This window comes from Muntiacus reevesi, chromosome 3 (assembly GCF_963930625.1).
Source record: "Muntiacus reevesi chromosome 3, mMunRee1.1, whole genome shotgun sequence".
Lineage (NCBI taxonomy): Eukaryota > Metazoa > Chordata > Mammalia > Artiodactyla > Cervidae > Muntiacus > Muntiacus reevesi.
In genome coordinates this window covers 86241075-86262189 of record NC_089251.1, presented here as the reverse complement: position 1 = coordinate 86262189, position 21115 = coordinate 86241075, and the positions used below count along the sequence as shown (strand labels likewise).

At 41.1% G+C, this 21115-nt stretch overlaps 1 protein-coding gene across 12 annotated transcripts in view; it reads left to right on the top strand.

The window, feature by feature from the left end:
- The window catches only part of LTBP1 (latent transforming growth factor beta binding protein 1), a 453522-nt gene that overhangs the window by 241399 nt on the left and 191008 nt on the right, over positions 1-21115 (top strand). For all 12 annotated transcript variants that reach the window (XM_065929446.1, XM_065929445.1, XM_065929447.1 and 9 more), the window contains 2 exons: positions 13924-14026; positions 18229-18300. In XM_065929446.1, coding sequence (XP_065785518.1) covers positions 13924-14026; positions 18229-18300 — 175 coding nt within the window. The remainder of the gene's footprint in view (positions 1-13923; positions 14027-18228; positions 18301-21115) is intronic.

The following is a 21115-nucleotide window of genomic DNA, read 5'->3' as shown; positions in this document are numbered from 1 at the left end:
GAGGTCCTGGACCTCCGCAGTGTCACCTGCTCTTGCTCTAGTCACCTCTGCCAGATGGACTTCAGGCAGGGGCCCTCTTCTTGGAGTCAAAAAGATCAATAGAGCCAGGGGTAAGATCCAAAGGGGAAACACACGCTGCATGTGAAAGAGAACACGTCTCCATGTCACTGGACTTCTGCCAGCGGCAGGAAGAACTGCTGGTTTTACTTGGATTGAGAATGTAGGACTGAGACATTAGGATAATCAAAATATAGATTCTTAGAACTGAAGTAGAGTAATTCAGAGAATGGGTGATGACCCAGACATTACCTTTCTTACTGCCTATCATCCCGTCTTTACCCCGGCCAATGCCTTCTGGGCACCAAAATGGCTGTCAGTTTTGAGTTTTCACTCACCCTGACCTATTTAATAGACAAGCACGTTTATGCTTCTTCAGTCCACTCACGTGTTTTTCATTTTATTGGCAGTGAAAATGCCTTTATCATGACATGGAATATCAAATTTCCGTATTTTATATCTCTCGGGCTTACTGAGATTAAATACCGTTTTAATTAGACTCTTGTTTTTGCATAGAAGTAGGCATTGAAAATAATGATGGGGCAATTCCGAGTAGATGCATGCTATTTCACTTCTGATATCAGCAAAGTGGCAAGGTTTTGTGGTCACTTGAAGACGACAGTTCTGAGCATGTTGGAAGTGGTTTTAAGAGATCATGGCTTGAACTGATGGCTGGTGTAGGCTCTTGTACATTACAGAAATGTTTGAAGAGTCACAGCTGGCATTTCTAGGGTCTGATGTTGTTTCTTGGCTTTGTCTACATGACCCCTTGGAATTGAGACATGCTAAAATGAAGTGGAATCATCTGATTTACTAAAAGCACAAACATAAGCAACAACCCCATCCTTCAGAACCTGACTCATAAATTTCAGTGAAAAAAACAGCATTACCCTTTGTTGAAAGATTATCAAAAGGATTCCCCCACTTTGCTCTGCACCTTCCCCCACAATGATGGTAACATTGTTTTCTTATCCTCCCAGTTTTTCTCCCTTTTTCTCTTTTCATATATAAAAGGATTTATATATGAAATTGGATGTTGTTTCAATGAGCTCATTCTTTGAGACTGTGCAATTTACTCTAGTAACACTGCTGTTTGCAGATAGGAAATTGGTTTTGAAGGAAGTGTTTCAGAACCCGTTAATGAGTTGCACATGAAAATATGTCTGTTTTTCTGTCCACCCATTTACTGTATTCTCAGTGAATTCAAAAGCGTCCAATGCTCTCAGGTCAGCCCCTTGGTGAACAGGATTTGCCACCATTGAGGATATTTCAAATAATGTAACATCAGTCCTGCATTTTGAAATCCAGACAGAGGAGTTCTAAGTATTTTGAACAAAGAGCAGTGCTTTCAAGATGGTAGTTTGAAGAGGACTGCTTTAGAGTGTGCAAGCTTTGACGGAGTTAAGAAAATGGTCTAACAGTCTGTGGCTTTGGGGCAGGCATTTTAATGAGGCAGTGTATTTTTATAAAATATTTGATAGAGAGCATTCACATTTGTGGCCTTAGTTGACCTTCAAAACAACTTCAAAATAACGAGAAGTAGGTATTCTTGTCTCCCATTTACTTAAATGAACCTTGAGGCTCAGAGATGTGAGGGGACTAGCTTATATTAGTATTTCCAAGACAATCACTCTTTTTCCATGTTGGCAAATTCATCATGTCTCTGGCCCTCGGTTTCTTTATTTTTCAAATAACTGGTTTGGCTGAGAAGACTATCAAGGCTCCTTTTAGCCATGCAGTGCTCTGACTGTAATGATTTTGACGTCTTTCTTCTTTTCCACAACTTTAGAGGCCACTTATACTTACTCATAGTATCAATGGACAAAGCAAACTGTACAAACCTCAAACACAGTCAGTACCTAGAATGATCTTTCAGATCTACCCCAGCTTGAGAGAGTCAAGTGTTGGCTCCTCCAAAAAGCCTTTCAGTCCTCCTCCAATGCACATCGATCCCTCCTCCCTGACCTTTTGCTGCATGTAAAATCCAATCAGACCATTTCAAAGTTAATTGTCCTAAGGTTGATTTTTGTGCCTCTCCTCTCTCCCCCACAAACTTGTGCTTTTCATGAGGACAGGGCCACTTAGGAACTGAGCTCATTGCTAGGCACACCTGAGTCATCACAGATCTATTAGTGTTAGAGTAGGCAAAGTTTGACGGTAGTCATAAATCCTGCAAAAGCTTACGCTTTGTGCACACTCGATGTCGGGCAGGTGAGCCGGGGACCGCGCTGCACATCTCTCGGGGACTCAGGCCGACGGCGGTCTCCACGGCTCTCTGCTGCGCTGCGTGGAAGGCATGGCCTCGCACTTCTTGTGACAAGGAAGACTCATAGGCTGGAGTCTTAACCCCCAGTGCGCCTGTAATTGGAGATAGTCCGTAAGGAAGTAATTAGGAGTAAATGAGGTCATGAGGGTGAGGCCCCGATACCACAGGCTTAGTGCTTTTGTAAGCAGAGAGCCCCGTCTCTTTGCCAGGTGAGGACAGGGCAGGATGGCAGCCTCCTGCAAGCCAGGGAGAGAGTCTTCAGCAGAGCTGGCCACGCTGGCACCTTGATCTCGACCCTCTGGAACTGGGCGGGAAAATGAATGTCTGTTGCTGAAGCCACCCAGTCTCTGGAGTTTCGTTATGGCAGTCCACGCTGGCTAATAAGGGTTAGGAACCGGAACATGTGGGGAGGCAAGTGGTTCTCTGGGGAGCAGCAAACGTTCCCGCCACAAGTGGCAGAGCAGTGGTCAAGACAGACGTGGTTCCCTGCTCACAGGGAATTAAACCTATTAATATGACTTGTGGCCTTCAGTTTTTCTGTACTGCTTGCAACCAAACCACAGGTAATTATTAGTTTTGAGTTCTGTGTACTTGGATGAGATACAGAAAAACTGAAAGCTTAACCAAATGAGGCACGTGTTACAGTTTACGTAGTGTTATAACGCCCCAAACGGTTTTATGTTCCTGTTAGTATCTTTCTTTGTAAACAAAAAGGAAACTGACAGGCAATGAAGCTTTATAGAAAGAATTTCTCTCAATACAGTTCTGGAAATAAGCTTTGGGCAGAATAGGCATTTATGTTCATCATTTGGGAGAGATCCGATTACTGTAGTAATAACCATGTCATGCCTATCTGCCTGTCTTAATTTCCATCCTCATCTTGAGTCTGTCTTTATAAAGGAAGGATCCTTGGTAGTGGAGTTAGGATAAATTTCATCTTTGTATCATCTAGTACTAGAGTTTATGATGTTGTTTATGTTTTGCTGCAAGGGGAGGTTAAGGGAATTATGATGTAGGAATATAATCATGACAAAACATAATTATTCTTTTTGCAATTTAAGAATAGCAAGACACACATATCATAGCCTGCTAGACTTGACTATTGAAATCCTCCAATCATTGTAGAGGTGGAGAAAATAGGCAGCCCAAATTTGATCATTTATTTAGAAAAGATGTCAAGTAGAATCATAAGTTTCATGCTTAAGAATTTTCCCCCCTTTTATGTTACTTTAAAACCATTTTTTGCCTTAGTGTAACTTTAAAAATACTGTTTCATAAAACTAAAGTAGTTGTCTGGAATTCCTTGAAGCCCATGGTTTGGCTTCAGCAGGCTTTAAACAAATACACTGTCAGAAATCAATGTGGATACATTTACAACAGTTAATGCCCTAGTCACAGTAGATACTTTGTAAAATCAATACCCTGAAATATCAGAGGATTAAGGTTGTATCAGATACCCCAAATGCCTAACATTGTTTTAATTACTCTAATAAAAGAAAGCTGGGTGAACTTAAAAAAAAAACAAAAAAACCTTTCCTATAAAGAATGTTCTACTCAAGCCAAAGCAAATTTTTTACAAGTTCTTTTAGAAAATCTGGAAGTATTTAAGCGTTTTCCTCTTCTTCTTATGAGACAATGCCTGTTACCCTGCCAGTGCTCCATCGAACAATATTCCCCTTTATGACAACAGGCCTTTAGAACAAGTTGATCAAATATGTTGTGTTAGTGATAGGGTTCAGAGATTTGGATGCTTTTTCTTATTGGCACATAGACATAAACATATTTAATGTTCTGGTACATGGATGCTGAAGAGCTCTCATGAGGTTTTGTAGTTTGGTTTGGAGCCATAGTTGGTCCACAGGCTCAAGGAGGACTGTTTTGCTCAGAAGATGGGCAGAAGTCATTTTACCAGAGGGGAGATGTGTTTATATCATAGTGAAAATATTAATAGAAACAAAGAAGAGCTGTGACAGGAGTTTGGATTAATCGTTACATTACTTGCAGGGAGAGCTCCTCCCAAGAGGGTCCTCATTCTGGTTTTTATGAGAAATCCCAGAGGTTTTTTTTTTGTTTTGTTTTGTTTTAATAAGTGGGATTCATGTTCCTCAACCAGATTCATAGAACTGAGGGTGTAGTTTCTTCTTGCCAGAATACCTTGAGGCTTTTTGCCAGAACATTGGAATAAGGTACTTCTGGGTGTGGTAGAGGTGAGTGTGGCAGTTTCACACATGGAATAATTCATGGGACACCTGTGCAGTGTGGGTTGATCAACCATAATGTGACTTTCTAATGAGTCATACCTCAAGGCATGGAAAGTCTGCCTCTCCATGCCTATCTTGAATAATGTATTTCACTTATTGGCAGTTATCTATTTATTATAATTCTTATAGTTTAGAAAGGAGTCATTGAAAAGCTACAACTGTTTTTAGAAAGAACTGTGTGTGTGTGTGTGTGTGTGTGTTTTGGGGGGGGGGGGATAGTGCCGACTAGCAGGAAAAGGGGAGGACATGAAACAAGGTCCAGAAGAGGAAGCCCATTCTGGTTATCACTGATTGAGTTGGTCTAGATCAGGATATGATGTTAGGATGTGGAAACATGGCAGCAGAGAATCTAGTGTATTAGCCTGACAGGCAGGGGGCATTCAATGAACATGGACCTTCACAGGTTACCCTCACCCCTGTGCTAGAGTCTTCATAAAATCATAGACTCTAGGCACATCAGTGAACATGCACTGTTAGTCTATCCTTAAAATTTGATTGGTGAGGAAGCTGAAGTCCAGAGAGAAATAAACTTGTTTCATGTCTTGTTTTGAGTTTATGGTAGGTAAAGACTAAAACTGAGGCTTTCTGGGTCTTACTCCAGTATTGTTTCTACTATTCCATGCAGGCTCTTAGGTCATTTCTTCTGGGTATGGAGGATTTACAAGAACCATTGCTCTCTGTAGAAGTTGGCTTGGGCTGCCATCCCAAATACTGGGTTGGCAAAAAAAAGTTTGTTCAGGTTTCTGTAACATCTTATGGAAAAACCCAAATGAACTTCTGGTCAACCCAATACTATAGACTGGGTAGTAGAAATGACCAAAATTTATTTTCTCACAGTTCTGGAAATTGGAAGTATAAGATCAAGATGTTGAGAGATTTAATTCCTGGTAGGGCTCTCTTCAGGCTTCCCTGATAGCTCAGTTGGTAAAGAATCCGCCTGCAATGGAGGAGACCCCGGTTCAATTCCTGGGTCAGGAAGATCCACTGGAGAAAGGATAGGCTACCCACTCCAGTATTCTTGGGCTTTCCTTCTGACTCAACTGGTAAAGAATCCACCTGCAATGCAGGAGACCTGGGTTCGATCCCTGGGTTGGGAAGATTCCCTGGAGAAGGGAAAGGCTACCCACACCAGTATTCTGGCCTGGAGAGTTCCATGGACTCTACAGTCCTCAGGGTCACAGAGTTAGACATGACTGAGCGGCTTTCACTTCACTTCAGGGCTGTCTTCCTGGTTTGTCTGTGGCCACCTTCTCTCTGTCTTCATAGGGCAGAAAAAGGGCTCTAGTGTGTCTCTCTTCATCAGGACACTAATCCTATCACAAGGGCCCACCCTCATGACCTCATCTAAATCTAATTATGTCCCAAAGGCCACACCTCCTCATGTCATGCTGTTAGGGGTCAGATGTGAATATACACAGAGAGGCATAACAATATTCAGTCCATGATACTAGCTGAGCAGGAAAAAACAGACATGTTCTCTGGGACCTGTCTCAGCGAGTCCATGTTCTGCAGTGTCTGTCCTTGGGCCATGATGCTTGGGAGTGGATGTAGAGTAGTAGGCTCCATTATTACGGTTTCATGGTTTTGATCCTCTTTCACCAAGACATGACGTATGACAAGAAGAGTCTTGATGTCCCCAAAGTGAAGTCATCTGTTGCTTAAACACTGATATTAGCTGGTTAACTCACTGTGATTCAGTGATACCATGCTGTCCTTATTGAGTAGAAGTGTTGGAGAAGACTGTTGAGAGTCCCTTGGACTGCAAGGAGATCCAACCAGTCCATCCTAAAGGAGATCAGTCCTGGGTGTTCATTGGAAGGACTGATGCTGAAGCTGAAACTCCAGTACTTTGACCACCTCATGCGAAGAGTTGACTCATTGGAAAAGACCCTGATGCTTGGAGGGATTGGGGGCAGGAGGAGGAGGAGACGACAGAGGATGAGATGGCTGGATGGCATCACCGACTCGATGGGCATGAGTTTGAGTCAACTCTGGGAGTTGGTGATGGACAGGGAGGCCTGGCGTGCTGTGATTCATGGGGTCACAAAGAGTCGGACACGACTGAGCAACTGAACTGAACTGAAAATCACAAACTTTCCACAGCATTAACCCCCTGATCTTTATTTTTTAAAAACCTGGAACATTTTTTAGCAAAATCTTAAGAATATCTTGTTTTGGGACTTACCTGTGGTTCAGTGGTTAAGATGCCACACTTTCACTGCAGGGGGCATGGATTCAGTTCCTGATGGGGGAACAAAGATCCCCTTGCTGTGCAGTGCAACTTAAAAAACAAACAAACAAACAAAAAACCAAAAAGAACATCTTTTTCTTTTTAAATTTTTTATGTTAGTCACTCAGTCATGTCTGACCCTTTGCAATCCAATGGCCTGTAGCCCACCAGGCTTCTCTGTCCATGGAATACAGTCCATGCAGTTCTCCAGGCCAGAATACTGGAGTGGGTAGCCTTTCTCTTCTCCAGGGAATCTTCCCAACCCAGATCTCCTGCATTGCAGTTGGATTCTTTACCAGCTGAGCCATAAGGGAAGCCCAGGAATATTGGAGTGGGTGGCCTGTCCCTTCTCTAGCAGATCTTCCTGACCCAGGAATTGAACCGGGTTCTCCTGCATTGCAGGTGGATTCTTTACCAACTGAGCTCTCAGGGAAGCCCTTTAAATTTCCAGATCTAATTTATTTTAATGCAGCTCTTCTCTGTAAGTTGGGACATTGTATTATATTGAGTAACTATTAGATTACTCAGTCATTTGTTAAATAAGCCCAGGTTTTTAAACAAGTGACCCAGAGGAAGGGGTCTAATATTGATTCTGAGCCAAACATGTCTGGACACGTGGCTGTCTCATGTAGAATCTGCTTCCATGTATTGTTTAAGTTTTGAGAACTCTGTGGAAATGGACATTTTTAGTTCCATTTGAAGGAAGAAATAGGCAGAGAGTTTGAGAGTTTTGCCTGTGGCCTTGTAGGTGGTGATGGGTAAAGTGAGGATTTTGACGCATATTGATCCAACTTCAAAAGCTAAACTCTTGTCTTTTATTGAGTTCTGGGTCATCTTTTCACCACTTTTCACTGGCCCCACATGCGGGAATCGGATTGTGTGGGTAGGTCAGTTTCACAATCATAATGCAGTAATTCTGCCAAACATGGAGATGCCTGACAGCTTGTGTTGGGATGGCTCTTGTTTGGGACAGAATTTGTTGGGAAAGAGATCTTTTGCAGTGAACTTAAAAGCTCCCTTCAGCTAGTTCTTTGAGGAGAAATATAGCCAACACTTCTCTAATAATTTAATAATTACCCAATTTTGTTATGGGGCTCTGATTACTGACCATATTGATCAGCAATTTCTTCCATTTTTCTCCATGAATGATGTACTCTATCCTAATAATTTGTACTTACTTTTGAGGGGAAGTATCAGATGTAGACTGGAGGAGGGCGTGGCAGCCCACTCCAGTATTCTTGCCTGGAAAATCCCATGGACAGAGGACCCTGGTGGGCCTCCGTCCATGGGGTTGCAAGGAGTCTGACATGACTCAAGTGACAGCACGCACGCACACACACTATACTTTCATAAAACACTTAATCTTTTCTTTCTCTTCCTCCTCCTCTTGATCAATATTTCTGTTTGCCACGCTGCTTCACAGATGCCAGATACTTCACTGGAAGCAACCCAGAACTCTGTTGCTTTGACCTTTCCTTTTTCCTGCCTCCTAATGAATTTTGATGTCCCGCTACAAGCTGACTGGGAGAATGCTCCATGCCTTAGCTCCACTTCATTCTATGACTTGCCCCACCGGCTCACTGTTTCTTTGCATTTGGCCCGCCTTCCTCTGTCCTTCGCCTGCTCCCGCCCTTCGGCCCCTTCCAGTTGGTGTTAGGTATTGGGCTTAGCTAATGCTGCTCCATCCCTTTGGAATTCTTCTCCCCAGTCCAGCCGTTGAGTCACTGCCTGTTTCAGTTCTTGCCCAAACACTGCTCTGCATCCTCTTGCAAGAAAGAGAGTTGCAGTGAACCAGCCTCTCTTTTCTTTCATGTTTTACTTCGGTACAATCTCTAGGAGCATTTTAAAAAAATCTATACTATTTTAATATTTTAGTTTCTCTGTGTTTCTTTGGTTCCAGTGTCTTAATCTCGTTGAGAAAAATGTTCTTTATTCAAACTCAGTCTTTTATACTTCAGTATATAATGGTTCCTGATAACAAAGTAAAGTGAGTTACATACACATGATAAGATAATTTGTAAGAGTATTTCAGTATTAACATCTTCAAATGTCTTCAGTTGTGAGTCCTTGACATGGTGGCCATCTTCATAAAGCAGCCCTTTTACTCCTAGAGTATCTGAACTCTTTTGAGAAATGTATCCCGAGAGCCTAAGAAATTGGCCAGCACTGTAACGCTCGGTAGGTTGCACCCACACAAGATACAAGCTGAGGAGGATGGTGCAGATCCAGTCAGTCCTTGCTCTGCTTCCCAAACACTCTGTCCTGGTGCAGAACACACCCCAGAAGATCACTGTCTACTAGTCCCTGCACCGGGGCTGACGGGATAAGGTCAGCCACGCTTGGACATGCATTGATGAATCTCACCACAGTCCTTTGAAGTTGGAATTACCATCCCTTTGTCTGAGAACTAGTCTGGAGATGCTGGATGGTCTGTGGAACATCTTGTCAGAGAGGCTTGGGGTTTAGGTCCAGGTGTAAGGAATGATTCCACACCAGTGTTCCTTTTTTTCCCCCCATGGCTGAATCTTTCCTGGGGAAGATCCACTGGCCTGGTGCAACAAATGTTCTTGAAATAAGGATACTATAGGTACTAGTAATTTTAAGGTGTGAAAACTGAATCTTTTGACACCATACTCCAATATTTATCACACTCCCTTCAAGTGATTGTTCATCTATGAAGCAATTCCATTGGCGAGTTTGTAATAGACAAAAATTATAAGCCATTAAATTTAAGACTTAATGCTCATATATTTATAGGGAAATCTAAAACCAGCTGTCATCACAGCTTTATTTTGAGTGGCAGGAAAGCGTTATGATGTTTTAAAAGCGAGAATTTGCAGGTGAGTGCTGCAGATAAGTCTACAGATAAGTGTTCTCAATCAGGTCAAGATTTAGAAGAGTTCATGATTTTGCAGTCTGTTAATTCTTAACAATGTTTAACAAAGCCTTTTGCACCATTGCTTGTAATAACTTCTTTGCTGTAAAAGTAGTACCGTGAACATTCATGGAGTAATTGTGATGCTTTCTAAATAGTCTTACCCTCTAATGTATGGTGCTAGTCCAGATATGCAGGTAGTAATGTTTGATGAGTTATTTTCACGCAGCCAGTCTTCTAAGAATCATGGTGATTAGTGCTGAGAGGAGTTCTATTTGTTTTCCTCTTTTTCTGTCTAGTTTGCATAGGTCCTGTAGGAGTAAGCTCAGACTGGTATGAGCATCCCTGGTGGTGTTGATTTGAGGGACAAGGTGAAGCATAGAAGCTGGGTAGGAGCGTATCTGCCCAGACACTGTCCTGCTAGAGACATTTCCTGCTCTCCGCAACACAAGTACTTGTGGTTGGCTCTAGTATTTCCTTTGTCAGTAATGCAACCTATCAGTGTATATTGAGCATGGAACCCTAGATCTGACAGAAACCCTAAGAGACATCTGCTTCTTACCCTGGGCATTCCCACGAGATGATCCTTCAGCCTTCAGCATCAGTGAATGTATTGACCTCTTCCATTGTTGAGGATAATTTGCTGTTGTAAAGGTCTCCTGCTTAATGAGTGGAATCTTCTTTTTTTATGATCTGGAGCCTGTAGTCATGCTAATACCTTCACCATGCAGATAACTTCAAGCAACAACATGAACATGTTGAACATGTTTGTTGAACATGTCTGAACTCTGCTGTCTGTCTTATCATCTCTACTTTCTTCAGCTGATAGTCATTGAACCTGGTAGCCTGAACCTTTATTGTTCTGTTTGGACCAGTCTAGGTAGGCCATGCATTTGCTGAATCCTAGCATGGACGTATGGGGTCCAAGAGTCCCCTAATGTGCAGCCCAGAGTTGTGTGAACTTTTTGAGCTTTATCACATTGCTCGATGGACAGCATAGGTTTTCCTTTCTGGCTTGAAATAACTAAATATTGGGTTATACGATTAGCACATTTCTCCTGGATTTCTAATAAGATATGCCTTGAAATGAGAGACAGGCTTTCTCTGAAAATGTGGTGAGTGATTCACACAAGAGAAATTCCATTTGTGTTTTTAACTTGTAAAAAAATCACTTTAATTTGGGAATAAAAATGTAGCTCAGTAGCATCAGCCTATGTCCATGTGATTATGTCTTATTGAGAAGTAGAATCTTCCAGGCTGACAGGAGGGCATTTAAGATTCTAATGTCCTTTTCAATGTCATTGTCTCCTGTGTGGACTTTTGGTATGGAGGGGAGATCCTTCCTCTACCTTCTTTTGTTCTAGATGCTTCCAGCATCCAGGTAATATTAGGTGCTGAGGAATCTCTTGTATGAGCAAAAGCCCTACATCTGGCTGCAAAGGTCTCAGGTGGAGTTTCTTGCTGCACTTTGAAATCTCTGCATAGTTAACTAACTAGAGGGGCGCCCTTTGCCTTGTTGCAAACCTGACTTTATCCCTTGCAGTCTGTCCTCATGCTGTGCAGACCCAGTTTTGAGAGGAACACACAGCGTTGTGGTACCACCTACCCTGCCATTTATTTAATCGACTTGGATGGCTTGTGCTGCTCTTGGCTGTGGACCCGCAAAAACAAAGCCGTAGGATAAAGCAGCCTGAATCCTGTAATGAAAACCTTGTACCGTTTTTTTGAGGCCCAGTCGGGAGAAATGATTTATTTTTGCCCTCCCAAATCAAACATTCTAGGAATCCAAGGTGAAAATTGGATTTTAACTGCTACCAGCATTTGGAGCATATAAAATCGGCAAGTGTTGAGAGTTTTGCTTGATGAAGAGAAGAACCTAGAGGGGCTGGGACGAGAATGGTCTACATGTGATATGCACTGGTGTCTGACATAAATCTGACTGATCATACTGGGAGTAAACCACAAGCACGCTTTGGCAGCTGATTGCAACCGTGGAGACCTCTGTGTTCTTCACATGTAATTTTCTTTCTAGTCTTAACGCCTGGAGCGTTATTCCATCTTCCTTCTTTCTTGCTTCATATTTCAGGTTTAAGCCTTCTGTTATTAAGCTGAAGGAGTCTGGGAACTACCTGAATGCAGCCAGTATGTGTTGTTCCTCCCCGAGGTTCTCCATTTGTACATGTGTTCACTCTCTTCCCCCATTGCCCCCCTCCCCTCCTCCTGCTCATCATACACTATTTTTGGAGAGAATACGACATCCTGTTGAAATCTTGAAAACCCACAAAAACCTAAGGACTTCAAAGCTATGATGTAACTCCAACTTCATTAGCTGAGCCCTGCCTTCTCTGGTTTTGTTTTACAAGTCGGACATGTAGTCAGAGCCTTGTTGGGAATGCTGCATGGGTGGACCTGGAGGGAAGGCAGTGTGGTCCCTGGAGGCCTGCCAGGCAACTGGTATGCACTATCTGCTGCCCTTCTACGAGTCGCCACCTGTCCCAACTTTCTGCCCCTGAGTTCTGCTCACCAGCCTGGGCTAGTTTGCTAATTCCCATTGTTTTCCCCAGGACCGTTGCTTGCTTGAATGGACTGAAACTAGTTCTTTAGTTTCTTCTGATTGTTTGCTCCTTCCTTCCCTTAACGTTTATTGAGTGTTTATTTGCAACTTATACTATACATTGGGGTTATAAAGATAAGTAAAATACATCTGTGTTTTATTAAAATACATAGTGGAGGCAGCAGAACTGTGTAGAAAGTATCCTGGAGTAAAGGGGATGGTTGGAGGAACTCGCTGAAATTGAGGAGACAGGAGGTTTCATGGTGAGGATTCTCTGAGTCTGTTAAAGGAAGGAAGGAGCGAACAATCAGAGGAAACTAAAGAACAAGCTAGTTTGTACAGAAGATAAGGCGTCTTTGAGTGTGCCTGAAGGAGGGATGGAGAGGGGTGGGAGGGGACAGAGAGAGATTGTCTGAGGTGAGAACTAGAAGGTCACACAGATTGTATCGGGGAGGTTGCAGTCTTCATACAGGGGAGAGTGGCTGAAGGTTTTCATTCAGAATAATGTGATCAGATGTGTCTTTGGAAAGTGAAAGTTAAAGTCGCTCAGTCTGACTCTTTGCGACCCCATGGACGACCCCATGGACTATACAGTCCATGGAATTCTCCAGGCCAGAATACTGGAGTGGATAGCCTTTTCATTCTCCAGAGGATCTTCCCAACTCAGGGATCGAACCCAGGTCTCCCTCATCGCAGGTGGATTCTTTACCAGCTGAGCCACAAGGGAAGCCAAGGTGACTCTGAAAGCCACTTGGAGAATCTTGTAGAGGCTGAGGCAGAGGAAGGCAGAGTGGCCCCTTAGATCTGGGCTTTGCCTGCACATTAGGAATGAGGAGCCGGGCAGCCCTATCCTGCACCATTGGCCTCGAAATCAGTGCGCAAAGCAGAGTCTGTCATTCTAAAGTCTTGTCAATGCCACTGAGCAGGTCTAACTTCAGGATTCTGCTCCTTGGCCTCTTCTGACCTTGGCTGGCTGGAACATGAGATGGATCCTTGCATTTGTCATCTCTGTGGCACTCAGGTGATCCTGAAGCCCGACTCCTCTGCCTGCTGGGCTGATTTAAACCTGCCAGGACCTCCCCAGCGTGGCTGGCTTCCTGGGGTCAGGCTGCATGGATGTCTGGAGTGTTTGTCTCACCCAGGGCTGGTCTGGCTCAGCCCGTGGTCCTACCCTGTCTCTGCCCAGGCCTTGGTGTTACAGGAGGACCCATGGCCTCTTGTAGGTGGGGTCTGTGCCGTATTCTCAAGGTCTTCGTACATGCCTCACCCTTACAGCTCTGTTCCCTGAGTGTCCACAGCGGACATCTCAGTAGACAGTTAAAATTCAAATGTAAAAAGTTCAAAGTATCTTATAAGTTTCTTCTTACTAAGGGGGAAAAAATGCGAAAAAAGGCATTGGAAGATTAAGTTTTATAAAGTGCTCAGAACAGTGACAGGTTGTATGAAGACTCTAAAAATGCCAAGGAGCTCTTGGAAATGTGCTTGTTTGCTTGAGTGCCCTCTGATTGTGTGTGGATGTTTCATTCTGAGGTTTTAGAGCCCCCACTCCCAACCCTCCCCCGGGTTCTGTGTCAACAACAAGGGAACTGTTTTATAATGTGGCTGTGAAGCACACCAGTGCTGTGGCGCTGGGCATCCTGCGTCCAATTAACCTTCCTGTTTCACACCTCATCATTGCAGTGTGGCAAAGCGCTCCCTGGCCTTTCAAAGCAGGAGGACTGCTGTGGAACTGTGGGCACCTCCTGGGGCTTTCACAAATGCCAGAAATGCCCCAAGAAGCCATGTAAGTGACATTTCATCGTTCTTTTGCAAGTTAATGTAGCGTGTCTGTTTTCTTATGATGACTCTTTTAATGGTGAGACATTAGACTTCAAAGAAATCACACTGAATTGTAGAATGTAGTACAGTAATTTGCATCTCCAGAAATCTTGCAAGTCTGAGAAAGCTTTCATACTGATTTCTGTTTTTTAATAAACATAGTTATCGGTTGCCTTTTGTTCAGCTGGATTACTTTAAAGAAAAAATCTTTTAAAAGGGGATGTGCTGTAAGTAGGCTCTGTTTTCTAAGATGAAAGAAAAATAAGATCTCTTTTAAAATGATAATGAAATGATAATTAAATGCTGCTATAAAAAATCAGCAGTTGTTAAGTTACATTCCTTAAATGTTTATTAATATCCACAACTTCTCTTGTAGTTTTTATTACACTATAGGTTTTCAAATTTTACTGAAAAGAAAAGCTAAAATAAAGAAATGAATGCTGATTTTTGAAAGAGAAACTTAGTCACAAGGACACGGTGCTTCCTCACTTTTCCTCTTAGTCTCTGCTGTTAAACGATCACATTTTTCAAGACATAAATCTCTACTGACATCTACATGCATTGATTAGTCTATAAAATTTGTTTCTCAGAACCTGTTGATGTGAATAAATCCAGATTTACCTCTTTCTGTTACTTCCCCCCAGTTTTTTTCCCCCCTAGTTTTTGAATATAGTGTTAGCTCTGGATAATTGAAACCTAGTACTTTTTAGAAAGACAGAGGTAGCTGGTTTTAAGTGGAGCTTTCCCTCTTATTTGTCATGTTTTTGCCAAGAAAGCAAGTGATATTTTTCCATGTTATCATTTTTGTTTTTATAGTTGTTTTTTAATAGTTTATGCTGCAAGGAGTTTCTCATTTGCTTTCATTGGATAATTTTTATTTATCCTTCGTTAAACATCTGTTGATTTGAATGGTATTCTCAACAAACATCTGTTGATTTGAATGGTATTCTCAACTGCCTTTTAAAACCTATTCAGTCTAGAATCTGCCCCCTAAGAATCACTGCTCCTTTGGTCTGTCTTATATACTATTCTTCCATCATCATAAATGATTCTTTCTTATCTCTCAAACTTGTTCTCTAAATCTTTTGATGTTTAAAGTTAATTTAATTTTACTTTTTGCCTTGATAATTGTTCCTATCTTCCTTTAGAAAAATAATTTTTGGAAACACCTACTGAAGTTTCTGATAATTAATGAATTATTCATACAGAGGGGAAAAAACCCACATAAACAAGAACATTCAGAACTGAGACATTGTCCCCGGTAAATTTTCTCTGGGTTTCAATAATGATTAGCCATGCAATTTCCAACAGTGGGTTGAGTGTGATGGTCCCACCTCACTAAAAGATCTATCTACATAAAATTATCATGACAGCCTGACCAAAGGGACATCTCAGGGATGTTTTGTATGATTTCGAGACCATGGAGTTTGGAGTTAGGTAGACTTGGGTTTGACTCCCAGCTCTGTCATTTGTTGTGAAGTCCTATGGACCGTGAAACAAATCTATATCTAAAATGTTGAAGAAGCATTGCCTTTCAAAAAATGTCTCCCCATCATTTTGGGGGTAAGTTTAGAATAATGTGAAGGTTAGTATGTTTTCCACTGCTGAGTCTAAGGAATGAAGAAAGAGAAATCCAATTCTTACAGCTTGGTTTTGAGGCTAAGTTTATGTTCTCTAGTACTTTTCTCATTTTATCTCTTATTTTTCTTTTTCATTTTTTTCCCTTCTCTGTGTATTGTTTGCTTATTTAGCTTCTCTTTCCTCTTATTTCCAAAGCCCAAAGTTGCAAGACAGGGACAGAAGTGAAGAGTAAAGAGAATCACAGTTGTGTCATTTTCTATCTAGAATTGTATCATCTGGGGATAAATTCAATACTTTATATGGTTTTGTTAGCTCTATATTTTGATGTTGATAATAATTTAAGTAGAAAGTAAAATACAAAGTTGCTATCACTTTTAACTAATGAAAATAAGGTCTGTATGGGTTGATCTAATATGTAAGTTGAAGAGCAACATGGATTATCAATGAAGTAAGCTATTGACATCTTGACTTTTACTCCGTTTGTGCCATCCTACCATATAGCCCACTCCCAAGAAACACATTCAGAGTCCTATTCTTCCTGTGTCACTTAAAAAACTTTGTTTGTTTTAAAATCATACTTGTTTTGGAAGAGAGCAGACTTTTCTTGGCTTTAGAAGCTAGGATTTTGTGCTCCATGCTTTTTTTTTTTTTTTTCACTCAGAGTAATTTTCAAGTGGCTCTTATTTAATGTTTTGAATTTTTTGTTTAGCCACATACAGAAAGACCTTTCATTGTTGATCAGTTCTTACTGTGAAAACTTAATTTTAAATCTGCAAATGATTTCATTAAAGAGTCTGTAATCTATTAAAAATGTACTTGGTTTGAACAAGTTGCTTGCCCTTTAAACTTTTTTCAAAGAAAATTAGCATCGAATTCTAAACAGAGGAAGACTTTAAGATCATCTGGTCTGGCTTTCTGCCTTGAGGTAGACGACTTAATTTCTAAATGAGATAATAATCTCTCTTTTGCCTTTGAACAAGTCACTGAGAGAGATCTCACAATCTCTGTAGGTAACCTGTTACAGGGTGTCCTCGTTACACGGGACAAGAGTGGACATGTGGCCAAGGGGCTGAATGGGTGACTACCCACATACTAACTAGTTTTTTACTTTTAACCCAGTATTTCCAGTTTCCTCACCTTAACTATTTTCTAGCAGAGGAAATAAGGCAAAGAAAGGAAGTAATAGAGGAGAGGAATGTGACTAGTAAATACTTACATGCTATTCCTTAGTGGTGAGAATGAAGACCATGTGTTAGGGGCAAAATAATTTTATTTTTCAAAGGAAAATTTTCATTTTACTTGGAATTTTTTTGTTTCACTGCTTGTTTAGGTCTTCTAAGTGGTTTAACCATTCAGCCTATTTTCACGACAGTCCATTATTATCTTAATAAAAGAACACCTTATTGCAGGAAACAGTGATATCTGTGCATACTTTTGTCAGGCCCAATGGTAGGCATTTTGTATAAAGTATCTCTCTACTCTGCAACAGCCCTGACTTACTCAACAGTTGGAAATACTCCTATTGTACAGAATTCCATTTGGAACCAGGAAGCTTGTCTTCCAAGGTGGCAGAGCTGTCAAAAGGCAGAGCCAAGATTTGAACCTAGGTCAACCTGGTTCTGGAGAAGGCACTGGCAGCCCACTCCAGTACTCTTGCCTGGCAAATTCCATGGATGGAGGAGCCTTGTAGGCTGCAGTCCATGGGGTCGCGAAGAGTCAGACACGACTGAAGAACTTCACTTTCACTTTTCACTTTTATGCACTGGAGAAGGAAATGGCAACCCACTCCAGTGTTCTTGCCTGGAGAATCCCAGGGACGGGGAGCCTGGTGGGCTGCCGTCTATGGGGTCGCGCAGAGTCGGACACGACTGAAGCGACTCAGCAGCAGCAAACTGGTTCTGGCACTTATGCCAAGAAGTCTCTCAGGTATCACAGTAGGATGTCAAGATTTCAGTGGCTAGGGTTTTGTTGGTAAATTGGTGGCTTCAACATTTGACTGGTTGAGTTTTCTGAATGCTGAATCAGACAGTGTATCAGAGCATATCTTTACATCTCCTAGCTTCCTTTAACACCTGTTCTTCTCAGCTTCATGGTAGAGAGAATCAATATATACTAGAATATGTGAGCCTATAATTAAAGTGAGCATATAGTTTATTATCTAAACTGGGGAACTTTTCAGAGTGAAGTGGAATGCTATTAATGAACCTTGATGGAGCAACAGGTATCATCAAGGATTGTCCTAGGCAGACCAGGATGTCTAATCACCCTCTCTGAATTTATAAGAAAATTCAACTGCCAGTAGTTAATCATTGGGGAGGAATTGAATTTTTTGGTAATAGTCACTAATTAGAAGAAAATATAGAACAGTTTTATGGCTTTTGAATGAACATAAAGATTGAAAACTAATTGAGATTTATGTCTGTTGCAAAGCATGAGATATACTGAAAAACAACAGAAAATGAATATACATTGGGTTGATATCTTAGAAGTAAGATCACTCATGCTTTATATCAATTTGCTTATCACATACAGTAGTTTAGGATTGTAAGAATTTAAGCATGTAACAAAATTGTTTCTTTTATACAGCTTATCATGGATATAATCAAATGATGGAATGTCTACAAGGTTATAAACGGGTTAACAACACCTTTTGTCAAGGTAAGATCAACTGTGAATTCATTGGTGTGTGAGCTCAACAGTTGTTTTGCTTTTAGAAACTTGAGTTGTTTTGCCATGTTTTGCTCGTTAACCCAGCTTGTGAGGGTCACACAGAGAATCACCTCTTACTCACTCCGTTTAGAAAAAAAAGTTTAGTGTATGGTTGTTAGAATTACATCACTCCCATTTAAACCTTATGGAACTTACCCCCCTCTATCTATTTGTGTTGGAATCCATGGCAGATTGGATTACATTATGGAGTGCACAATCCACATGTGGGTGTGTGCACATGTGAGCACATGCATGTTCCTAGAAGTATTACTTCTTTACTGACATATGATTGGGCCACAGAGTTCCCTTTCTTCTCTCATTGGACTGTTTCTGGCTACTCTAACTATTAAGGTATTAAATAGCAGAGCAAACACATTTCTTTTTTTTTTTTTTTAATTTTTTAATTGAAGGATAATTGCTTTTGTTCAATCTATATAGAAGCATACAAGCAGTGGGACCTTCAAAAATCCTTTAGTTCAGTGTCTGTGCTTTACAAGTGAGGACATTCAAGTCCAGACTAGTTAAGTGACTTTTCTGTGGCCAAATAGATCTGAGGTTATAATTCAGGTTTACCAGTGCCTAGCTTATAGTACCCGTATATGACAGCAAATTTCATTTCATTTACTTTGGGAGATGTGCAGTCAGTGCTCCTAATTTCCGAGTACATGTCTATGATGAAGGTGGTGGTGGTAACTTGGAAATATGTGTACTTTGCAATAAACAGAGAAAGAGCCTCCAAGAGTCTTATTGAACCAAAATCCATATCAAAACACAGCACATGTCCTCTGACTTGTGTTCTGAGACTCTCTATCCTTGACCAGTATGTGTTTATAGGGACAGAGCAGATTAATCGGAGAAGGCAACGGCAACCCACTCCAGTACTCTTGCCTGGAAAATCCCATGGACGGAGGAGCCTGATAGGCTATAGTCCATGGGGTCGCGAAGAGTCAGACATGACTAAGCGACTTCACTTTCACTTTTCACTTTCATGCATTGGAGAAGGAAATGGCAACCCACTCCAGTGTTCTTGCCTGGAGAATCCCAGGGACGGGGGAGCCTGGTGGGCTGCCGTCTATGGGGTCGCACAGAGTCGGATGCGACTGAAGCGACTTAGCAGCAGCAGCAACAGCAGATTAATGTAGTGTTAACAATATATATGTTAATACCTGTCAAAATGGTTCAAGTCAAAGGAATATCTTAATTATCTGAGAATTTTCTGAAGTGAATTGTCTCTTCAATATTGTATCTGTATAACTTTGATGATTTGAAGAGCTTTTGCTGACTTCAAAAGAATCTTCTTTTGAAATGCACATAGATATACCATGTCTTTAAAAACATTTTCCTTCAAATATTTTAAGCCCTCATTGTAGATGAAAGAATGTTGGCAAAGGAGAGGGTGCTCAAGATGCTTTTTGAGAAACATCTGCAAACTTGCAGTGCTGCTAGGGATGTGGGAGTAGGGGATTAATCAACATTATGTAAGAATCAGTAGAATTTCAGATATCATAAAAAGTTCATACTGTATGGATAGAAAGCTGAATTAAATGGGTGGAAGAATGAATAGATGGCTAAATGTATATTCTACCATATAAACCAAGCTGTTTGACTGAAGAGAAATGTAAACCAAGTTGACTGAGGAGAAATATAGTGGCTACCTTGGAAATATGCCTTTAAATGTTTAATCGACTGTCCTGCAAGACTTATAAATTACTTGAAAAGCTAAAGTCAATAGCCTGGAGTTATAAGGAGGCATGTTTATAACAACTACATGCAAACCTTTTCTGTAGATTAGAATTCCCCATCATTGTAATGAGATGCTTTTGGAAGTACTGAGTTTCCAGCACTTAGGAGTGATCCAACAGATCCCTAATAGCTGTTGGCCCAGGATGCTATAGGGGGGCTTTGCTGTGCAGTAAGTAATGTTAAAGGACTCTGTCAATTTATTTTAGTGCTCTGATAGCAATATTATTCTGTCACCTGGGATGGAGGTTGTGCATAAGAAGAAAGAAATGACTGGTCTGTCACACAAATTTTAGACCCTAGTCATGTAGTTTCCTGAAGTGTTCCTTTGATTAGGTATATCTGGTTGCTCCATTAAGCTGTAGAAAGAGGAGGATCCATATTTATACTTCGCCATTCTAAGTCCGCATGACTACTTGTTAGAAACTCTCCAGAAATGTCCGATGTTCCTGATTTCTCTGAATGTCAAATGATGAAGAGTATACTCATTTTCTTGGGGTGGGATAGGATTTGGACATTATTAATTCCAATTAGGACTGAAAGAGAGTGCCCAAGATCGCAAAGATAATGAGGAGGCCCAGCCAGGATTAAATTCCCAAGCCATCTCTGTTTCTATGTGCATCATGGCCTCTTTTAACAATTTTGTATATATCCGTAAAGTATTACTAATGTAAATATGATATACTATCTGTTTTGAGAACTAATAGAAGTCAAAGAAATTAATGTTTATTTGATTTAATAAGAAAGGATGGTTATCTAATATATTCCTTCTACTGGCTAGTTCAAGGTTCTAACACTTCATGTTCATAAAAATGCCGCTATAGAAATGGAAGTGAAAATTTGCAAGTAATCATTTGTCATCTCATTTACCAAATAAAGTGGAGAAGCCTTTAATTCCCTGAGGATTTTAGACTTTTCCTTTTCTGGTTTGGTTGGTATGGAGTGACCTTAAACAAGTTTTATTCATACTGAGCATATCAAATGGTTCCACCTCAGTCATACTGATGTTCAGTAACGCCAAATC